The 20,556-nt window shown below is 46.7% G+C and overlaps 1 protein-coding gene across 1 annotated transcript in view; it reads right to left on the minus strand.

Annotated features, from left to right (window-relative positions):
- Positions 1 to 20,556, minus strand: part of prss12 (serine protease 12) — a 245,954-nt gene that overhangs the window by 163,116 nt on the left and 62,282 nt on the right. Inside the window, exons 3-4 of the mRNA XM_041180818.1 lie at positions 13,879 to 14,051; positions 13,162 to 13,312 (exon numbers count right to left, since the gene is read on the minus strand). Coding sequence (XP_041036752.1) covers positions 13,162 to 13,312; positions 13,879 to 14,051 — 324 coding nt within the window. The remainder of the gene's footprint in view (positions 1 to 13,161; positions 13,313 to 13,878; positions 14,052 to 20,556) is intronic.

Here is a 20,556-nt window from a genome sequence, read left to right on the forward strand (position 1 = left end):
AAAACCCTCTGGGGTAGAGAATTCCAAAGATTTATAATCCTGTGAGTGAAGTAATTTCTCATCATCTCAGTCCTAAATGATCGGCCCCTTAGCCTGAAGCTGTGCCCCTGTTTTAGGTTCCCTGATCAGCGGAAACAACCTCTCAGCATCTACCCTTTCAAGGCCCCACCGTATGTTTCAAAGTTTCTTGTTCTTCTAAACTCCAGAGAACATACACTCAGTTTAGTCAGCCTCTCATTACAGGGCAAACACCTCATCCCAGGGAGCAATTTAATTAATCTTTGCTGTACTGCATCCCAATGAAAGTATATCATGGAAGGAAAAAAACAGTAAAACTGGGAAATAAGAGTACTGGTCCAAACTGTTTTTTTCCTGCTGGCATCCTTCTTTAAACATGGGGTGGAATTTTCCATGCCCACTGGCATCGTGCACGATCAGTGGCGTGAGCGAACAATATGGCGCCATCGGTTTTACGATGGCAAGAAACCAGTTCACGACTGTCCACTCAGCTCACTAACGGCAGGACACGTTTCCCGTCATCGGACATCGAGGACCTCATTGTAATACATCAGTTTACCATTATCAGGCCAGCCTGCCGGAATCGTCCCCCGTGCTGGGTCATCCGTCCACGTCGGCGGGAAAGCACGCCAACGTGTTTCACAACAGTGCATAAAAGACGTGCATTTGGAGGCCTGCACTGTGATGGGAACTCAAAGGTGAGTACACAGTAACGCTGTGCAGCGCTTCCAGGGTTGCCTGTTGGACTTCAAGCTTCAGGGGCATCGGTGGGGAGGTCGGGGTTAAGGGCAACCCTGCTGTTGAGGCGGCTGGTGGTAGGGTGGCAGCGGGGTGAGGGGGTTGGTTAAGGGCAGCCCTGCTGTTAAGGTGACTGGTGGGAGGGGTGGAGGGGGTTAAGTGCAGTTCTGCCGCTGAGGTGACACGTGGTGGGAGGGGAGGGAGGGTGGGGGTGTTGGGGTGGGGGGGAGGTGGTAGTGGTAAAGGGCTCCTGGCCTATCTGCCCACTAAAGCAATGCAGAGGCATCAAAGTGCCACCAAGTCCTCCAGACCTTCCCTGCTTCCCAACTTACAACCACCCTCTGGGCATAGACTGCAAATTCCTGAGTATTTTAGTGGACTGCAGAACAGTTGGATGACGCACACATTGTACAATCTCCTCGCTAAAGCTTGCCATGGAGCAGTCACTGGGGAAGCGCTCACAGCCACTTGCAAAGTCAGCATGCCAATTTGGACTAGTCTCCCCCATGGTTCAAGCTAACAGGGCAGCCATGCAGCGCACTAATCTCTGGCCATCCAAGCAGTGGCCAACACTCTCCGGGAAGCGTTAAGGGACCATCACATTTTACCAGGAGAGGTACATCCATGATAACCACATGTCTCTCTCTTACATCCTGCAGGAGGAGTACATCAGGATCATGGAGCCTGGTGAACTAGCTGTATGCCTGATGGCTTACAGAGCGCAAAGACTACGGAGGAGGGAAAGATTGAGGCTCCTGGTTGCACAGAGGCAGGAACAGTAACCTCAGGAAGGAGGAGCGGCTGGAACTCCTGCACATGCTGCCTAAGAGCCACAGCGAGCCATCGCAGGCCGATGGCTAGTGACACCCAGAATCTATAGACGCCACCTTTCATTTCTGCAAATGACTGAGAACCAGTGTCGCCAAAGACTGTGCATGTCTAGGGAACTGGTGGTCACATCTGCCAGCTACTGCAGGATTTGGTGCCAAGGGTACATGGAGGGCATCCATTGACAATGACCGTGAAAGTGACCACGGCGCTCAATTTCTACACCAGCAGCTCCTTTCAGGGCTCCACAGGTGACCTCTGTGGGATATCACAGGCCTCCAGTCATAAATGCATCCTTGAGGTCACGGATGCCATCTTTGCGAGGGCACACAACATTGTGCATTTTACTCGGGACCAGGACAGCCAGGATGCAAGAGCGATTGGATTCGGCCAGATCACAGGTTTCCCACAGTTTCAGGGTGTGATCGACTGCACTCTTGTGGCACCCAGATCTGCATTCCAACACACGGTGAGCTACATCAACTGCAACAGATTCCATTCACTGAATGTACAGCTGGTCTGGACAGCCAGAAACACATACTGCAGGTGTGTGTGCATAGTTTCCAGGGAGTGTGCACGATGTCTACATTCTCAGTAGGTCACAGATCCCTGGAGTCTTTCAGGGTTGACAGAAGCTGCGGGGATGGCTCCTCAAGGACAGGGTGTAGGGCCATGGCTGATGACGCCCATGTGGCGACCTCAGACGGCAGCAGAGCGATGCTACAATGAGGCTCATGCAGCAGCTCGCAACTTGGTGGAGCAGATCATCGGGATGCTGAAGATGAGGTTCCGGCGCCTGGACCGGTCTGGCGGAGTTCTGCAATACAGTCCACAGAGGGTGTCACGTACCATCGTCATCTGCTGTGCCCTTTACAACCTGGCGCTGCAACAGGGAGGCGAGCTGGCTGAGGAGGCAATGGAGGAGCTGCACGTCTCCTCCGATGAGGAGGATACCGATGGGGATGAGGGTGAGGAGGTCCTCAGAGGCGACGATGATGGGATGAAGCCCTCGCGCTGGCTAGGTGAGACAGGTGTGCTCGGGAGGCCTTCATAGCTGCTGATTTGTGGAGGATGATGACAACATGTGGTGAGGTGATTCCATAGACCCTCATGTAGCATCTGTGAACATTTGACTCCAGTCTGGCTTATGGCAGCACAAGTACACTCTGTGAGAATGCTCCTGTCATGGATACGCAGTGAAGGCCCCTAATATTCACTCGATTGCAGGAGGATAATGAAGACATGCAATGAGGACACTTCTTAAATCTTCACATGGCCCCGAAGAAGATTGCAGCCCCCAGATCCAATGACACATCCCTCGAGAGCCTTTTGGACACAGTGGAGGCCGTGATGTCCTCTACCCCCGCTCTGACTGCAGGATGGGCAGCAACATCACTAATCCAGCTTGGGAGGTGGTGGCAGCGGTGGTCAGCACCAACACCCTTCAAAAGAGGACAGCCACCCGGTGCCGCAAGAGGATGAATGATCTCCTCTGTTTCACCAGGGAAAACCACTCTTCTCATTACTCTCAACTCACACACTTACAAACCCATCACACATCCAGAGGGCCCTCACTCACTGCCCGTGCAAGGGACATCTCCATTCATTCTCTCACACACACCTTCATTGTCCTCATCCCGTCCATGGGACCACTCACCACACACACGTACCAGGAATACTTATTATCTGGCCTGGCAGGCATCATGCTTACACTCTCTCCATCTCTATTCATGCAGGACAAGCTGGCACACAACAAGAGGACTGCTGGAGGCCAGAAATTTGCTGAGTCCGAGTCAGATGACAAGCCTCTGGACTTGGTCATTTCACAGTTGTTGGAGCTACAAAGGCAAGCTCAGGAACATCAGGAAGGGATGTCCGCTGCACTCCTCAGATTGCAAGGTACGATGGAGAAGTCTGTCCACCTTCAGGCTGAGGTGATAGCGCCAGCATTGCAACAAACTGAGGCCAACACTGGTAGGATGGCGGACACGAGAGGGGTGCAGGGTAGCCTGATCTCACTCCAGCTACTCCTTTTCCTCAAGCAGAGTCAGCTAGCGGCCTTTCAGCACCCATAGGGAGGAGGATCAGCAGGTATACCAACCCCGTCCCACCAGTGCATCCATCCAGTTGACTTAGGGAATGTGCTGCTGATCCAAATCCCCTTTTCCTGTAACCTCAGCAGCACCAGCTCCACAGGCTGAGGCAGATGCCACTGACACACAGCAGGACCCTGAAAGCAGGCTGGGGCCCACCAGGTTTCAGCCCTCCAGAAGACACCCGCCAAGGTCATTACAAACAGGCCATAGCAGTCAGCAAGCTGCCTCCACCTCTGTTGTGGATATCCGGGGAGCACAAAGACATAGTGGCAGGATTAGGAAAGTTAAGAAGATGTAACTCTTTTGAGTCAACCAAATAAACTAAATTAACCAAATCAGGGACAAAGTAAAAAGCAGTCCCTTAAAGGGAAACTGCAAAAACAAAGACAAAATTTAAAGGAAACTTGCAAATATTAAACCAAGATCTGATTACCAGGGTCAATAAAACACACCAGTCCCCACGGTGCCTACCAAGCATGGAAGGCCTCGACAGTGCCGACAGACACCGCGTGCTCCCTCTCCAGGGACACACGGCCGCGAACGTAGCCGTGGAAGAGGGGCAGATAGTCAGGTCAAACGACCCCCTCGATCGCCTGCTGCCTGGACCTGTTAATGGCAAACTTGGCCAGGCCCAGGAGCAGGTTCACAAGGAGATCCTCCTCCCTCTTGGCCCCCCTCCGCACCGGAAGCCCATAGATCAGGAGTGTGGGACTGAAGTGCAAACAAAACAGTAATGAAAGGTTTTTTAAAGGGAGTGCAGCCTACAACACCCTATATATACATGGACCACAGACGCTATACAAGGCCGCAAAAGGCGAAGGTCTCTTGGGAGACTGTGAACCGATACAACTTATGGTTGTACGGGACTGCTGCATGCAATACCCTTCACCCCAGGTCCCTGATGGAAAGTGGGACGACACCCCCATAGAGGGCCCCCCACCTCTGCCACTGGATGGCAACAAGCATGTCTGGGCGGTGGGTGAGGGCATGGAAGTAAAGGTGTGCAGCAACAGCCCATACAGGAAGCTCTTCTGTGCCATGCTAAAGCACCCAAAGCGCATTTCCGTGAGGCAACTCTGGTTGCAGGGCACCGACTCCTGAGGGAGGGTTTGGGGGTTAAGAAGATGTAGTTGCACAGCCTGGGCACGGGTGTTAATCACTTGTGCATAATGTTCACTATTGTAAATAAACTCCCAAGAATATTTCCCTGCATATGGCTCCTTGTTCTGATGAACAGTTTTCGTGTCACTCAGATGTGAAACCTTTTTGCACAAGATAAAGGCAGGTGTCTTAGTCCAGGGCCTCTTCCCACTGCTTTGTGCAGCCTTCAGGCCAAAGTGATGGTCTCTGCGTGCTCTCAGCACCTTCAAAGTAGGGCTGGCCCCCCATCTCATCAGCATCTGTGACCAGTGACGCTGTGCTCCTGAAGAGCTCAGGTGCTGAAGGCAGACAAAGGATCAGATGCTTTTAAGGTTTCATGGCTGGGTCTCCATGATATGAACCCGATCACAGAACTCAAGCAAGCAGCCCTCAGCCAGACAGGTGTCAGACGTTCTCAGAGGCTATGTGAAGATCTAGGGGGTGTCTTCACTGCACGTCAACATCATCCTGTAGCAATTAAGGAACCATTAGGGACTCCACTGCATTTCCATGACAGGAGCATTCCACAGAGGGTGCGTGCGCTGCCATAAGCCAGACTGGAATCAAACATTCACAGATGCAATGTGAGGATCTATGGTGTCTCCTCACTGCATGTTGTCATCATTCTCCACAAATCTAGCAACATTGGTGGCCTCCCGAGCCGGCCTACCTTGTTTGGCCAGTGCAAGGGCCTCATCACCATCATCGTCACCTTCGAGGACCTCACCACCATCGATGTCCTCATCATCGAAGAAGACCACCAGCTCCTGCAGCCCTTCTTAGCCAGCTTGTCTCTCCATTGCAGAACCAGGTTGTAAAGGGCGTAGCAGGTGACAACAATACTTACACCCTCTGTGGACTATATTGCGGGGCTCCACCTGACCGGTCCAGGCACCTTCAGCATCCCGATGGTTTGCTCCGCCAAGTTTGCGGGCTGTTGCATAAGCCTCATTATACCTTCACTCTGCTGCAGTCTGAGGCCGCCACATGGATATCATCAGCCACATCCTCTGTGGGTAGCCCTTGTCCCCAAGGAGCCATCCCTGCAGCCTCTGTGGACCCTGGAAGATGTCAGGGATCTGTAACCGACTGAGAATGTAGGAGTTGTGTACACTCCCTGGAAACCGTGCGCAGACCTGCAGGATGTGTTTGTGGTGGTCACACACCAGCTGTACATTCAGCGAATGGAACCCTTTGCAGTTGACATAGTTGACCGTGTGTTGTGACAGAGACCTGAGCGCCACGTGAGTGCAGTCGATGGCACCCTGCACCTGTGGGAAACCTGAGATCTGGGTAAATTCAATCACTCTTGCACCCTGGCTCTTTTGGTCGCGGGAAAGTTGTGTGCCTTCGCGAAGATGGCATCTGTGACCTCATGGGTGCATTTGTGGGTGGAGGCTTGTGATATCTCACAGAGGTCACCTGTGGAGCCCTGAAAGAAGCCACTGACATAGAAATTGAGCGCCGCGGTCACTTTCACGGCCACTGGCGGTGGATGCCCTCCATGTCCCCATGGCGCCAAATCCTGACACGTGGATTAGCTTGGGTGTACTAAGAAACTCAATTGGAAAAGTCTGAAGACCCCTTAATGCATCCCAGAGAGTGCTGGCCACCACTTGGATGGCCATAGATTAGCGCGCTGTATGGTTGCCTGAAACCCAAATCACCTTCGCCCCAGTCCACCTGACCGATTGGCAGCAGCTTTGCCCATTGGACTGAAAGCTGTGCTCTCAGCTCAGCTCAGGCGCAGGCATCCTCCAAATCCACACTGCAAGGCTGCCTGTTAGCTTGAACCATGGAGGAGACTGGTCCAAACCAGAATGATGACATTGCAAGGGGCTGTGAGCACCTCCACCAGTGACTGCTCCACGGCCAGCTTTAGCAAGGAGATTGTACAACGTGCCCAGTCGTCCAACTGTTCTGCAGTCCACTAAAACACTCATTAGTTTGCAGTCTGTACCCAAGGGGTGAAAAGTCCTGGAACACTTTGTGGCACTTGCATTCCTCTGTGTTGCTTGTGTGGGCAGATAAGCGAGAGGCCCAACTCGATGCATATCAATGTGGCTGCACCTGAACTGTCTCAGCTGTAGAGGAGTTTTCACTTTATACAAGGTATAAGGTACAAGGTAATGTATGGCTGCTTCCCTCTCTCCCACCCCGCACGTTCTGTGCACTAACTTCAGCCGCAGGGCAGCCCTTGCCGCCCAGCCTCCAACGCGCTTCAACCTTGAAGTCCAACAGGCGACCCGAGCGAGCCCTGCGCAACGTTACTGTGTACTCACCTCCATCTTCCCCTCAAAATGCAGCCTGCTAAGTGCACGCCTTTTATATGCTGCTGTGAAACATGTCGGTGTGCAATCACACTGATGTGGATGAACAATCCAGTAGGGCGGAGGGAACGATTCCAGCAGGCTGGCCTTACAATGATATGCAGATGTATTACAATGAGGTTCCCGATGTTCAATGGTGGGAAACGCAGCCTACCATCGATGGGCTGAGTGGATGATCGCAAACTGGTTTCACAACATTGTCACTGCCATATTGTCCACTCGTGCCGCTGAACACGCCTGACGCCAACGGGCACAGATGACTTTGCCCATATTGGCATGGATGGATAATTCTTTAGCAAACAGGAAGCAGAGAGTCGGGATAAATGGGTCATTTTTGGGCTGGCAAACTATAGTTATTGGAGTGGCGCAGGGGTCAGTGCTGGCCCTCAACTACTTACAATTTATATTATTGACTTGGATGTCAGGACTGAGTGTACAGTATCTAAATTTGCTGATGACACAAAGGTAGGTAGGATAGAAAGTTGTGAAGAGGACACACAGGGTGAGGTTTTCTACCCCTGCACACCTCTGGGATCATGCAAACCGGCCAAAAGTCAACGGACTTTTGGCTGAGCCACTGAATCTCCTGCGGTAGGCCCCGCCATGACCAGGTTGGAAAATTTCAGCCAAAGGGCCTGCAAGGGGATATAAATAGGTTTAGTGAGTGGGAGAAAAAAATGGTTGATGGAGCATATTGGCAGGAAGAATAGAAAAGCAGAATGTTACTTAAATGGAGACTGCAGAACTCGGTGGTACAGAGGGATCTGGGTGCCCTAGTACTTGAATCACAAAAAGTTAGCATGCAGGTGCTGCATGTGATTGGGAAGGCAAATGGTATGTTGGCCTTTATTGCAAGGGGGATGGAGTATGCAAGTAGGAAAGTCTTGCTGCAGGTGTACAAGGCCTTAGTGAGACCACATCTGGAGCATTGTGTGCAGTGTTGGTCTCCTTACTTGCATTGGAAGCAGTTCAGAGAAGGTTCACTGAGCTGATTCTTGAGATGAAGGGGTTGACTTATGAAGAAAGGTTGAACAGGTTAGGCCTATACTCACTGGAGTTTAGAAGAACGAGAGGTGATCTTATTGACATCACAAGATTCTGAGGGGACTTAACAGGGTGGATGTTGGCATGATGGTTCCCCTTGTGGGAGAGTCTAGATTTAAGGGGTACAGTACAATAAATGGTCTCCTTTTTAAGATGGAGATGAGGCGGATCTTTTCTCTTAGAGGATCATTAGCTTTTGGAATTCTCTTCCCCAGGGAGTAATAGAGGCTGGATCATTGAATATATTTAAGGCTGAGTTAAACAGTTTTTTGATAAGTAAGGGAGTCAAGGGTTATGGGGGACAGGCAGGAAAGTGGAGTTAAGGCCACAATCAGATTATGCATGATCTTATTGAATGGTGGAGCAAGTTCGATGGGCCGAATCAGGAGCAGGAGTAGGCCATTTGGCTCATCGAGCCTGCTCCACTATTAAATAAGATCATGGCTGACCTGACTTTGGCCTCAATTTCATATTATGCCTACCCATGATAATCTTAGATTCTTGATTAACAAGGGAATCAATCTACCTCTGCTTTAAAGTATTCAATGACCTGTGTCCACTGCTCTCTGGGGAAGAGAGTTCCAAAGACTCACAACCCTCAAGAGAAAAAGTTCTTCCCATCTCCCTCTTAAATGGGAAACCCCTTATTTTTAAACTGTGTCCCCTAATTCCAGTCTCTCCCACAAAGGGAAACATCCTTTCAGCATCCACCCTGTCAAGTCCCCGCAGGATCTTATATGTTTCAATAATAACTCCAATGGTTACAGGCCCAGCCTGTTCAACCCTTCCCCATAAGATAAACTCCACCCCAGGTATTAGTTGAGTGAAACCTTCTCTGAACTGCTTCTAATGCATTTATATCCTTTTCTAAATAAAGAGACCAAAACTATACACAGTCTCCAGGTGCAGTCTCACCAACACCCTATACAACTGTAGCAAAACATCCTTATTTTTATATTCTGTTCACTTTGCAATAAATGACAACATTCCATTTGTCTTCCTAATCACTTGCTGTACCAGCATACTAACTCTTTGTGATTCATGTATCAGGACACTCAGATTCCTCTGGACCTCAGAGTTCTTCAATCTCTCGCCATTTAAATAAAATACCACTTTTCTCTTCCTCCTGCCAAAGTGACGAAGTTCACATTTTCCTGCATTATATTTCATCTGCCAAACTTTTGCCCACTCACTTAACTTTTCTATGTTCCTTTACAGGCTCCTTATGTGCTCCTCACAACTTACTTTCCTACCTAAGTTTGCGTCATCAGCAAATTTAGCAACCATACCTGGGGTCCCTTCATTCAAATCATTGATATAAATTTTAAATAGTTGAAGCCCCAGCACAGATCCCTGGGGTACTTCACATGTCACATCTTGCCAACATGAAAATGACCCATTTATGCCCATTCTCTGTTTCATGTTAGCTAACCAATCCTCTGTCTATGCCAATATGTTACCTCTTGCACTATGAGCTTTTATTTTGTGCAGTATTCCTTGATGTGGCACATTGTCAAATGCCTTCTGGAAATCTACTTAAAGCAGATCCACAGGTTCCCCTCTATCTACGTTGCTTTTTACTTCCTCAAAGAACTCCAATAAATTAGTGAAACATGATTTCCCTTTCACAAAACCATGTTAACTCTGCCTGATTGCACTGAGATTTTCTAAGGGTAGAATTATCCCCCCGCGTCAGGGGAGTTGTGCGGGGGCGGGCGTGGGAGGTCACAGATCCGATCAGCACCCCCAATCGGGTTCACGCCGCCATTTTACGTGGGGTGGGCCAATTAAGGCCCACCCAGCATGATGCATTCCAGGAAGCACTGTGCGCTACCTGTGCGGGTGGACAGGGGGGTTCCCTGAGTCAGGAGCGTGCCGTTTTGCGCATGCGCGCAAAAGAGCGCAGAAATTAGTTTAAAGTATCTGAAGTTTAATAAAGGGGAAAAAAATCTTTAGACCATGTCCCCTCATGTGAAACTGTCAAATGAGCTGGGACATGTGTGTTAATTTCATTAAAAATTTTTCCAAGATTTCAAAAACATACATGAAACCTCATCCCGCCTGTGGATGAGGTTCCAGGTAAAATGCGAAGGCCGCCTGGGCTCTTCACCCACCCACCAACCTTAAGGTTGGATGGGCAGCTTTCTCAATAGGGTTAATCGGTTTGTAAATGGCCTTAACAGGTCTTTGACAGTTCGGTGGGCACGCAGCTGACTGAAAATCTAAATGACACGCGGTGACATCAGGATGCACGCCCAACATCACCCCACGTAATTTTATGCCTCGGTGAGTGGGCCCTGCCCTCGCTCACTGAGCCAAAAATTCTCCCTTAAGTACCCTGCTATAACTTCCTTAATAGTAGATTCTCTCATTTTCCCAATTCCTGCTCCTATATTTATGCTCCTATTTCTTATAATCTTATGATCTTGCCAGCCAATGCCCAAGACACTGGTTACCTATACGATATTCCGCCTATCGTCTTTGGCCCCTGCCATAAACTTTGCTCCTTTGCCACCGATTCTATCTCTCTCCCTGGCAACTGCCTGAGGCTGCACTAGACTGTTCAGAATCTTGGTGTCATATTTGACCCTGAGATGAGCTTCTGAAACATAACCTGCCCACGTCCACCTTGGTAACATCGGCCAACTTCGCTGCTGCCTTACCTGATCTGCTGCTGAAACCCTTGTCCATGTCTTAGTTAATTCCAGACTTGACTATTCCAAGGCACTGTGGTTGGCCTCTCACATTCTATCCTTTGTTAACTTGAGGTCATTCTAAACACTGCCTCCTGTGTTCAAACTTGCGCCAAGTCCTGTTCACCCATCACCCCAGTGCTCAGTGACCTACACTGGCTCCCAGTTAAGCAGCACCTTGATTTTAAAATGTCATCCTTGTTATCAAGTTCTACCGCCCCTCCCTATCTCTGTAATATTCTCCAGCCCCAGAACCCTCTGAGATATCTGTGCTCCTCTAAGTCTGGCACCTGTAGAATCCCAATTTTAATCACTCCATCATTGTGGCTGTGCCTTCAGCTACCTAGGCCCTATGCTCTGGAATTCCCTCCCTACACTCTTCTGCCTCTCTATCTCACTTTCCCCCTTTAAGACTCTCCTAAAAACCTTCTTTTTTGACTAAGTTTTTGGTTATCTGCCCTCACATCTCCTTATATGGCTGAGTGTCATATTTTGTTTTATAATGCTCCTATGAATCACATTAGGGTGTTTTTGTATGTTAAAAGGTGCTATATAGATACAAATTGTTATTGCAGTGTTGGGGAAAGTGCATTTGATTACTACATGCTGCAAATGTGAAGATTGCCATTGCATTATGAACATGATGCAGATAAAGGTCCAGTCTGTGAGAGTATGCAAACTTCACACTTTCATCTTGGCTTCACTCTAAGTCGGTGGTCTTCTCTTCTGTTTGCTCCTCTTTAGGCCTCACTGGATAGGAAATTTGAGCAGAAGGTGCAATAATAACCTTGAAGTCCTTGGTGGGCTGAATTGTTGGATGCTCTTAGATCCGACTCGGCATCAAAATTAAGGTTCAGGATATCTATCATGTGTTCAGTGATAACAATGGGGGCAGCATAAACTTACTGTAACTATGATCTTCAGTTCTTCATGGCTATCTCAAAAATTTCATAAGCCAGGGCCATCGAGAACAGCCTCAGTCTCCCATGAACTAACCTTCTACTTTCATAATTCTGCCACCATGAATGGCCATAAAATAGAGACATTATAATTACTGTCTGGGAAGCAGGTATGATCCTACTTTGATGATCATAGATCACCAATACATTCATTGAGTGAAAGCCCTTACAGCTCTAAGCCAAGAAATTGTGTGCAATAAGATCACGTGGGCACCATAAATTATTGCTCGGGTTTTGTGCAATCCTGCTTTGTGAAATAAAATGTAGTGGCCTCACATTTTGTTGGAAAGTTGTCTATGGGAAAACATGGTCAGAACACTCTTCGTGTAGGTCTACCTCCTGGCAGCGCATAGCACTGATAGAAGGGGCAGGAAATTGAGTATTAGCTGTTGTCCTCTTCCCCACACAAGTTACAATTCTCTGGGTGCTCATTGTGCTGAGAATACCCAGTCACTGATCCTGAGGGAAAATATACTGGAGGGCCAGAAAGGCCTCTCCTAACTCGTGTGCATGTTCATCTACTGTAGACACAGGCCTAGCTCCACACATTTCCACTTCCCTCAGCACTAGGGAATGGCTGGAAATCCAAGGGCAATGTGAGAGGGACAGAGACCTGGTAAAACATAGCTCAACTTATTTTACCTAACCTTTACACCCAGGAAAATTGATATTTTCCAGAAGCACGTATCAGGAAAATCTATCCTTCAAGTCATTGAAATTTTCAACTCATGCTGTTTTCTGATGTGTTCCAAAGTGAATCTTAAAGTGCTAATTTTAACATTTATTGGTGACTAGAAAGCTGTAGAAGCAGATCAGCTACACATTATACACTCACAGGAAGGAAAATCAAGAGATGTATTATCGGCGGCAGATCTACTGTCAGCAGTTTTCCTCCATCGCTGAAAGTTAAAATTGGCCCTTTAGTGGTTCCACTATCCAAATTGGAAGTGATTTACCCAATGGCTTTCATGGACAAATTACTTTTTACTTTGGAATTGTTAATAAAATAAAAACATGCTGTATAGTAAGAAAGGATGCAAAAGAAAACATCACACAGAAATTTGGGCAATACACATAGCAATAACAATATACCATATTCCAATTGTATGAATGGTCATTGAACTAATTTTATCCTGTGTACAAAGCATACTTACATATGTTTAACTACCATTTCCTATCAGTGTTCATGTCCTGGTACTTCCAAGCTGATACTAAATGTAAAGACTAGTTTTGATGCAGATATTCACTGAATTTGTACAGAATCCTCCTTGCACTTTTTGTTATAATCAAATAGCAGTAGCAGAATCATACTGACCTTATGCCCAGCTGCCTGCAGACAACTTCAGCGTCAGCTTCATCCCAGTGGTCATCACACACTGTTCCCCATTGCCCAGAACGATAGACTTCCACACGGCCTTCATACTCAGAACTACCTCCAACCAGTCGAATTGGAACAAATACAGATGCTAAAATTAAACAAATAAAGCAATGTTTGTTTATAAACAGGTACACAAATTGACAAATGAGCTACTTTGTCAATGCATGGATTATAAGTGGTAAATAACTGAAGCATTTTGAATCTTTGTTCCCGCTATTAAGTGCATAATGAAGCTGGATGAAAGCTTACTTATCCAAAGATTTTCCTAGATTTCGTTATTTAATTTATTTGATGATACTAATTAATTCATTTTACTTTTGAAAGCAAACAGTGAGCACCCAAAGCAGCCAATGCTGATGTTTAATGTTAAGAAAGTCCAACTGAGCCTGAATTCTAAAGTGCTTGGTCTAACTAAGGTCCTACCGTTCAGCGGGAAAATGCTTGGTGCTATCACTGGGTACACATGGAAAAGTGTTTCCAATTTCCAACGCTGTCATCACTCACTATGATCAGCACATGCACAGAACAAAGCATTAGAGAGTAATTTAGGTCTGGCTGTTCTTTTGATCATTGGAACATTACAACACAATGGGGCATTTTTCCGAGAATTTATTGTGACAGATCATTGGAAGAGCTGACAACTTATTTCATTACCTTTGGGAGGATTGCAAGTAACTGCTGCTGCCCGTTTATAGAGGCAATTCTCACGCTGTCTGGTTTCTTTGGCACACTCAAATAAATTGTGTTCATCACCACGGCACTGGACGTTACTCCAATGAACAGGAACCAATCCAGAAATAGGTATCTGCTCAGCTTTGCCACTTTCACTGAATAAAATGAAAAGTTACAGAGTTACAAACACATGAACAACTTATCTAACAGCGGCATCTAAATAGATGGACACATGTCTCTTGACTTGTCTTAGCTGGAATGCCTTAAGTTTACGTATGAATTCTAATCTGTTCTGTTCCCTCATCTTGGAATAACATTTACACAGGGGTTTTGAAATTCCTTAACTCTTTCGGCATGAGCATGCCAGAAGGCCAACGTATAGACTCAGCCTAGATATGCCAGGAGTTCCCGAGGAGCTTGTATGGGGCGGAGTCACACAGGTTCTTCTAAGAGGCAGCCTGATGTACCAGCCTGTAGAACAACAGCAATGAGACCCCACCATGAAACTCCAGGCCTGGGACATGGCCATGTCCTCAGAAGAAAGAAGAACTTGCGCTTATTTTCCCCTTACAAAGATGGCTACTATGGAGGCACTATAGTGGCCCTCCATCCACCCCTGCACTCCACTCCACCCGGCCCACCACCATGTTCTGGTACATTTCAAACAGAGTGTCACACCCCTGGAGCAGGTGGACACCTGCACTGGCATGGGCATCTTTCAAGGATACTTAAATTGGGTAACATCCCCTGGCCCTCAAAACATTGGTGAGGTCAGCAACAGAGGTCACCAGCTGAGAGATCCCAGCATTCACGTTAGTATCAAAGGCCAGCAGATTTTAGACCCTAATTAAAATGCTTAAAGCTGTTCCAGGCACTTATTTTTTGAGTTACAGGATTTGTTTTATAAGGAAAGCCTGGAAAGCTTAGTACGTTAATTATATTTCTCAATCCAATGAATTAACATTGTATTTGGATTAAACGTGGTTTAGTATACTGACAAAACACAATTGGGCGTTAATCTATCTGGTTAAAAAATATGAAGAAGCAAGTATAGCTGCCACTAGACTAAAGCTCCCTTAATGCACATTTGGCCCTGGGGAAATCATAACAATATGTTAAACTGCTTAGAAAATGCATAATTAATAATACAACAAATAAAATTATTTAAAGATTTGATTCTTTATAATATTACATATGAACTTTTCTTTCTGATTTTCAAGCTTGAGGCTGGGATGTCCGGTGGACAGCACAATGAAAAATGAGGGGTTACAAATTCTGGCCTGTGAGTTGTGCTGAGACAGAATTTCCATTTATTCTTCTGTTCCCTCAAAGACCCCATCCAAAATAGAATGATTCTGCTCTGCGGAACACCTTTGGTCTGTCCGCAAGCATGACCCAGACATTCCTGTCGCTTGCCATTTCAGCACACCACCCTGCTCTCATGCCCACATGTCCATCCTTGGTCTGCTGCAATGTTCCAGTGAAGCTTAACGCAAACTGGAGTAACAGCACCTCATCTTCCGACTAGGCACTTTACAGCCTTCCGGACTTAACATTGAGTTCAACAACTTCAGATCATGAACTCTCTCCTCCATCCTCACCTCCTTTTTGATCCCCTTTTTTCCAATAATTATTATATATTTATTATATATATTTTTTTCTTTTCCCACCTATTTCTATTATTTTTAAAATTTATTTCCATCCATTGTTTTATCTCCACCTTTTAGCCTATTTTGATCCCTTCCCCCCACCCCAGCCCCACTAGGGCCATCTGTCACTTGCTCATCCTGCTTTCTACCCTTAATGTCACTATTAGCATATCCTTTAGCTACTATCATTTTCATCTACACCCTTTTGTCCTATTGTTTATGACATCTTTGGTAATCTCTCCTTTGCCTGCACCTATCACTGGCCCTCTATCCAGCTCCACCTGTCCCATTCCCCTTAAACAGCTTATATTTCACCACATTTCTTATTCCTCTTTAGTTCTGAAGAAGAGTCATACGGACTCAAAACATTAACCCTGTCTTCCTTTACACAGATGCTGTCAGGCCTGCTGAGTTTTTCCAGCAATTTTTGTTTTTGTTTCAGATTTCCAGCATCCGCAGTATTTTGCTTTTATTATAGAATGCTAAGGGGTTGCTTGAATTAAAGGAACAGGCACCCACGTTATTTACGGTACTACTGGGGCATGTGCTGCAAAGAGGCACCAACATTTGGAAGCGGCATTTTGCTTCTCTATTGGAAATGGTGAGGTAGCTGCGGGTATGGAGAGGGTGAGGGGGGATGCGGTGTTGTGGGAGAGAGACAGGTTCAGAGCAGCTCACCTGGCCAGAATGGCCAATGATCAAAAGTAAGAAAGAAATGGTGAATTTTTTATGATTAGGAAATTTATTATGTTACACTTTTAACACCATCTGATAGGTTACTGTTCTTCTGAGAAGTATTTATCAAATCATTCACCCACCTCAACTTCCCTATATTGTCTTTCCTATTTTTTCTTCTCTTCCTTTCACCCTCGAAAGGACTTAATTGTCATTCGAACTTTCAGTTCTGACATTTCTCTTTACAGCTGTTGCCTCGCCTGCTGCATGTTTTCAGCAATTCTGTTGTGACTAAATACGTGTCGGGAAGCCACATCTGTGGTGCAGGTTGTGTATTTTACTTGTGATAGTGTATTTGTGTTCGCATCAAGGCCATGATTCGATTATTGCAAGTGTGACTGAGTTATAATAATCTTTTTGATGTGTCAGAGAATGACTAAAATGCTTCACCCTCCAGCCTGATACTTAATACAGTCTACTCAAACCTTTGATCCAGAATTCTAAGTTGCTTCAAAATGCTGCGGGAGGTAAAATGATTACTAAATTTAAAAAAAAAGAAATGTAGGCTGGACATGCATTAGGCAAATAGGAAGAATGTTAGAATGATTAACATAAGTAATTTAGATTTATTATTTACCAGTATGTGGCATCACCACCATGGGTAATTGATAGATGTTCCTGTCCTTCCCTACATCACCCCAACACTGCACAATAACATTAGAAATTCTGGTCCTTGGTTTTCCCATGGTCCAAGGGGACCCCTGTACATGTCCACTCTCTGGGAGTGGTGAGAGCCAGTAGAATGGGAAGGAAAGTTTGGAGGAGCTTCAGGCCTCTCAGGTTGGTTGGGATGTTTTGCCAACTGCTGGAGATTGACAGCCAGAAGCTCCCAACTAGATGTCCACATCCTGGGAAGAGGGTCACTAATAAGTGACAAAAACTCATTGATCGTTAAGTGCTTGGCCTGCTCCAAGGATTCCTATGAGCCCTAAGATCTGGGGGCCTGGGCCCAAACCATAGTACCACAATGTTTTGATACCACTCTGACATCCATGGCAAGTTGTCATTTAACCCACTCCCATCTTATTAGCATATTACAGCTGTTCCATCGAGCCTGTGACTATTGTAGGTATAAGTCATTCTGCGATGGCCATCAGGAAAGTCATGTGTCACGGACAGAAAGTATCAGCTCCATTATTGCCCACAATCAGTATCTATTGTAATAAAAAGTTTTTTATTCTCACAGACATGCTCTAATTAATACAAGATCACACACTCAGGCTCACACATGCACATACACACACATACACACACACACACACACACACACACACACACACACGATACGGATAAAGGGGAGGCGATGGTGTAGTGGTATTGTCACTGGACTAGTAACCCAGAGATCCAAGGTAATGCTCTGGGGACCTGGGTTCAAATCCCACCATGGCAGGTGGTGGAATTTGAATTCAATAAAAATCAGGAAATAAAAGTCTAATGATGATCATGAAATCATTGTCAATTATTGTAAAAAGCCATCTGGTTCACTAATGCCCTTTAGGGTTGGAAATCTGCCATCCTTACCTGGTCTGGCCTACATGTGACTCCAGACCCACAGCAATGTGGTTGATTCTGAAATGGCCTAGCAAGCCACTCAGTTGTATCAAACCGCTAAAAAGTCTTAAAATAGGAATTAAACCAGACAGACCACCCAGCATTAACTGAGGCATTAGGAACAACAACAAACTCAGCCCTGTTGACCCTTTAAAGTCCTCCTTACTAACATCTGGGGGCTAGTGCCAAAATAGGGAGAGCTGTCTCACAGACTAGTCAAGCAACAGCCTGAAGTAGTCATCCTCATGGAATTATACCTTATAGATAATGTCCCAGACACCATCATCACCATCCCTAGGTATGTTAAAGAACAAAGAAAAGTACAGCACAGGAACAGGCCCTCCAAGCCTGCGCCGATCATATTGCCTGTCAGACTAAAACATTTTGCACTTCCGGGGTCCATATTCCTCTATTCCCAGCCTATTCATGTATTTGTCAAGCTGCATCTTAAACATCACTATCATACCTGCTTCCACCACCTCCTCTGGCAGCGAATTCCAGACACTCACTACCCTCTGTGTAAAAAACTTGCCCCGCACATCTCCTCTAAAGTTTTCTCCTCTCACCTTAAATCTATGTCCCCCAGTATTTGACTCTTCCACCCTGGGAAAAAGCTTCTGACTATCTACTCTGTCCACGCCACTCATAATTTTGTAAACTTCTATCAAGTCGCCCCTCAATCTCCGTTGCTCTAGTGAAAACAATCCAAGTTTCTCCAACCTCTCCTCATAGCTAATAACCTCCAGACCAGGCAGCATCCTGGTAAACCTCCTCTGCACCCTCTCCAATGCCTCCATATCCTTCTGGTAATGTGGCGACCAGAATTGCATGCAATATTCCAAATGTGGCCTAACCAAGGCTCTATTCAGCTGCAGCATGACTTCCCAGCTTTTATCTCAATACCCCTGTCATTGAAGGCAAGCATGTCATATGCCTTCCTACCTTATCCACCTATGTTGACGCTTTTAGTGACCTATGGACCTGTACACCCAGATCCCTCTGCCTGTCGATGCACTTAAGGGTTCTGCCATTTACTGTATAATTCCTGCCTGTCTTCGACCCTCCAAAATGCATTACCTCGCATTTGTCCGGATTTAACACCATCTGCCATTTCCCCGCCCAAGTCTCCAACCGATCTATATCCCATTGTATCCTTTGACAATCCTCTTCACTATCTGCAACTCCTCCAACCTTAGTGTCATCTGCAAGCTTACTATTTGCCCAGTTACATTTTCCTCCAAATCATTTACGTATATACAAACAACAAGGGTCCCAGCACTGATTCCTGCGGAACACCACTAGTCACAATTCTCCACTCAGAAAAGCACCCTTCCACTCCTATCCTCTGTCTTCTATGACCAAGCCAGTTCTGTATCCATCTTGCCAGCTTACCTCTGATCCTGAGCGACTTTACCTTCTGTACAGTCTGCCATGAGGGACCTTGTCAAAGGCCTTACTGAAATCCATGTAGATAATATCCACTGCCCTTCCATCATTGATCATCTTTGTCACTTCCTTGAAAAACTCGATCAAGTTAGTGAGACACGACCTCCCCTTCACAAAACCATGCTGCCTCTCACTAATACGCCCATTTGCTTCCAAATGGTAGTAAATCCTGTCACGAAGAATCTTCTCCAATAATTTCCCTACCACTGACGTAAGGCTCACCAGCCTGTAATTTCCTGGATTATCCTTGCTACCCTTCTTAAACAAAGGTACAACAATTGCCGTTCTCCAGTCCTCTGGGACCTCACCCGTAGCCAGTGAGGATACAAGGATTTCTCTCAAGGCCCCAGCAATGTCCTCCCTTGCCTCCCTCAGTACTCTGGGGTAGATCCCACTTTAATATTCTTGCCTTTGGCAAGACAGACCCAGCAGAGGTGGTGGCACAGTGGTATACAGTTGGGAAGGAGTTGCCCTTTGAGTCCTCAATAGAGACTCCAGACGCCATGAAGTCTCATGGCATCAGGTCAAACATGGGCAAGGAAATCTCCTCAGTTCTGTTGAAGGGTCATGAGGACTCGAAACGTCAACTCTTTTCTTCTCCGCCGATGCTGCCAGACCTGCTGAGTTTTTCCAGGTAATTCTGTTTTTGTTAAGGAAATCTCCTGCTGATTACCATGTACCGCAATCCCTCAGCTGATGAATCAGTGCTCCTCCATGTTGAACACCACTTGGAGGAAGCACTGAGGGTGACAAGGGCAGAGGATGTACTCTGGGTGGGGAACTTCAATTCTCTCGGTAGCACCACTACTGACCAAGCTGGCCAAGTCCTAAATGACATAGCTGCTAGACAGGGTCTGTGGCAGGTGATGAGGGAACCAGCAAGAGGGAAAAACATACTTGACCTCATCCTCACCAATCTGCCAGCCGCAGGTGCATCTGTCCATCACAGTATCGATAGGAGTGACCACCACGTGGTCGTTATGGAGGTAAAGTCTCTTCTTCACATTGAGGATACCCTCCATCGTGTTGTGTGGCATTACTACCATGCTAAATGGAATAGATTTCGTGCAGATCTAGCAACTCAAGTTTGGGCAAACATGAGGCACTATGGGCCATTAGCAGCAACAGCAGAATTGTACATGAACACAATCTGTAACCTCATGGCCTGGCACATCCCCCACTACCATTACCATCAAGCCAGGGGATCTGCCCTGGTTCAATGAAGGGTGCAGGAGGGCATGCCAGGAGCAGCACCAGGCCTACCTAAAAATAAGGTATC

Source organism: Carcharodon carcharias, chromosome 1 (assembly GCF_017639515.1).
Source record: "Carcharodon carcharias isolate sCarCar2 chromosome 1, sCarCar2.pri, whole genome shotgun sequence".
Taxonomy (NCBI): domain Eukaryota; kingdom Metazoa; phylum Chordata; class Chondrichthyes; order Lamniformes; family Lamnidae; genus Carcharodon; species Carcharodon carcharias.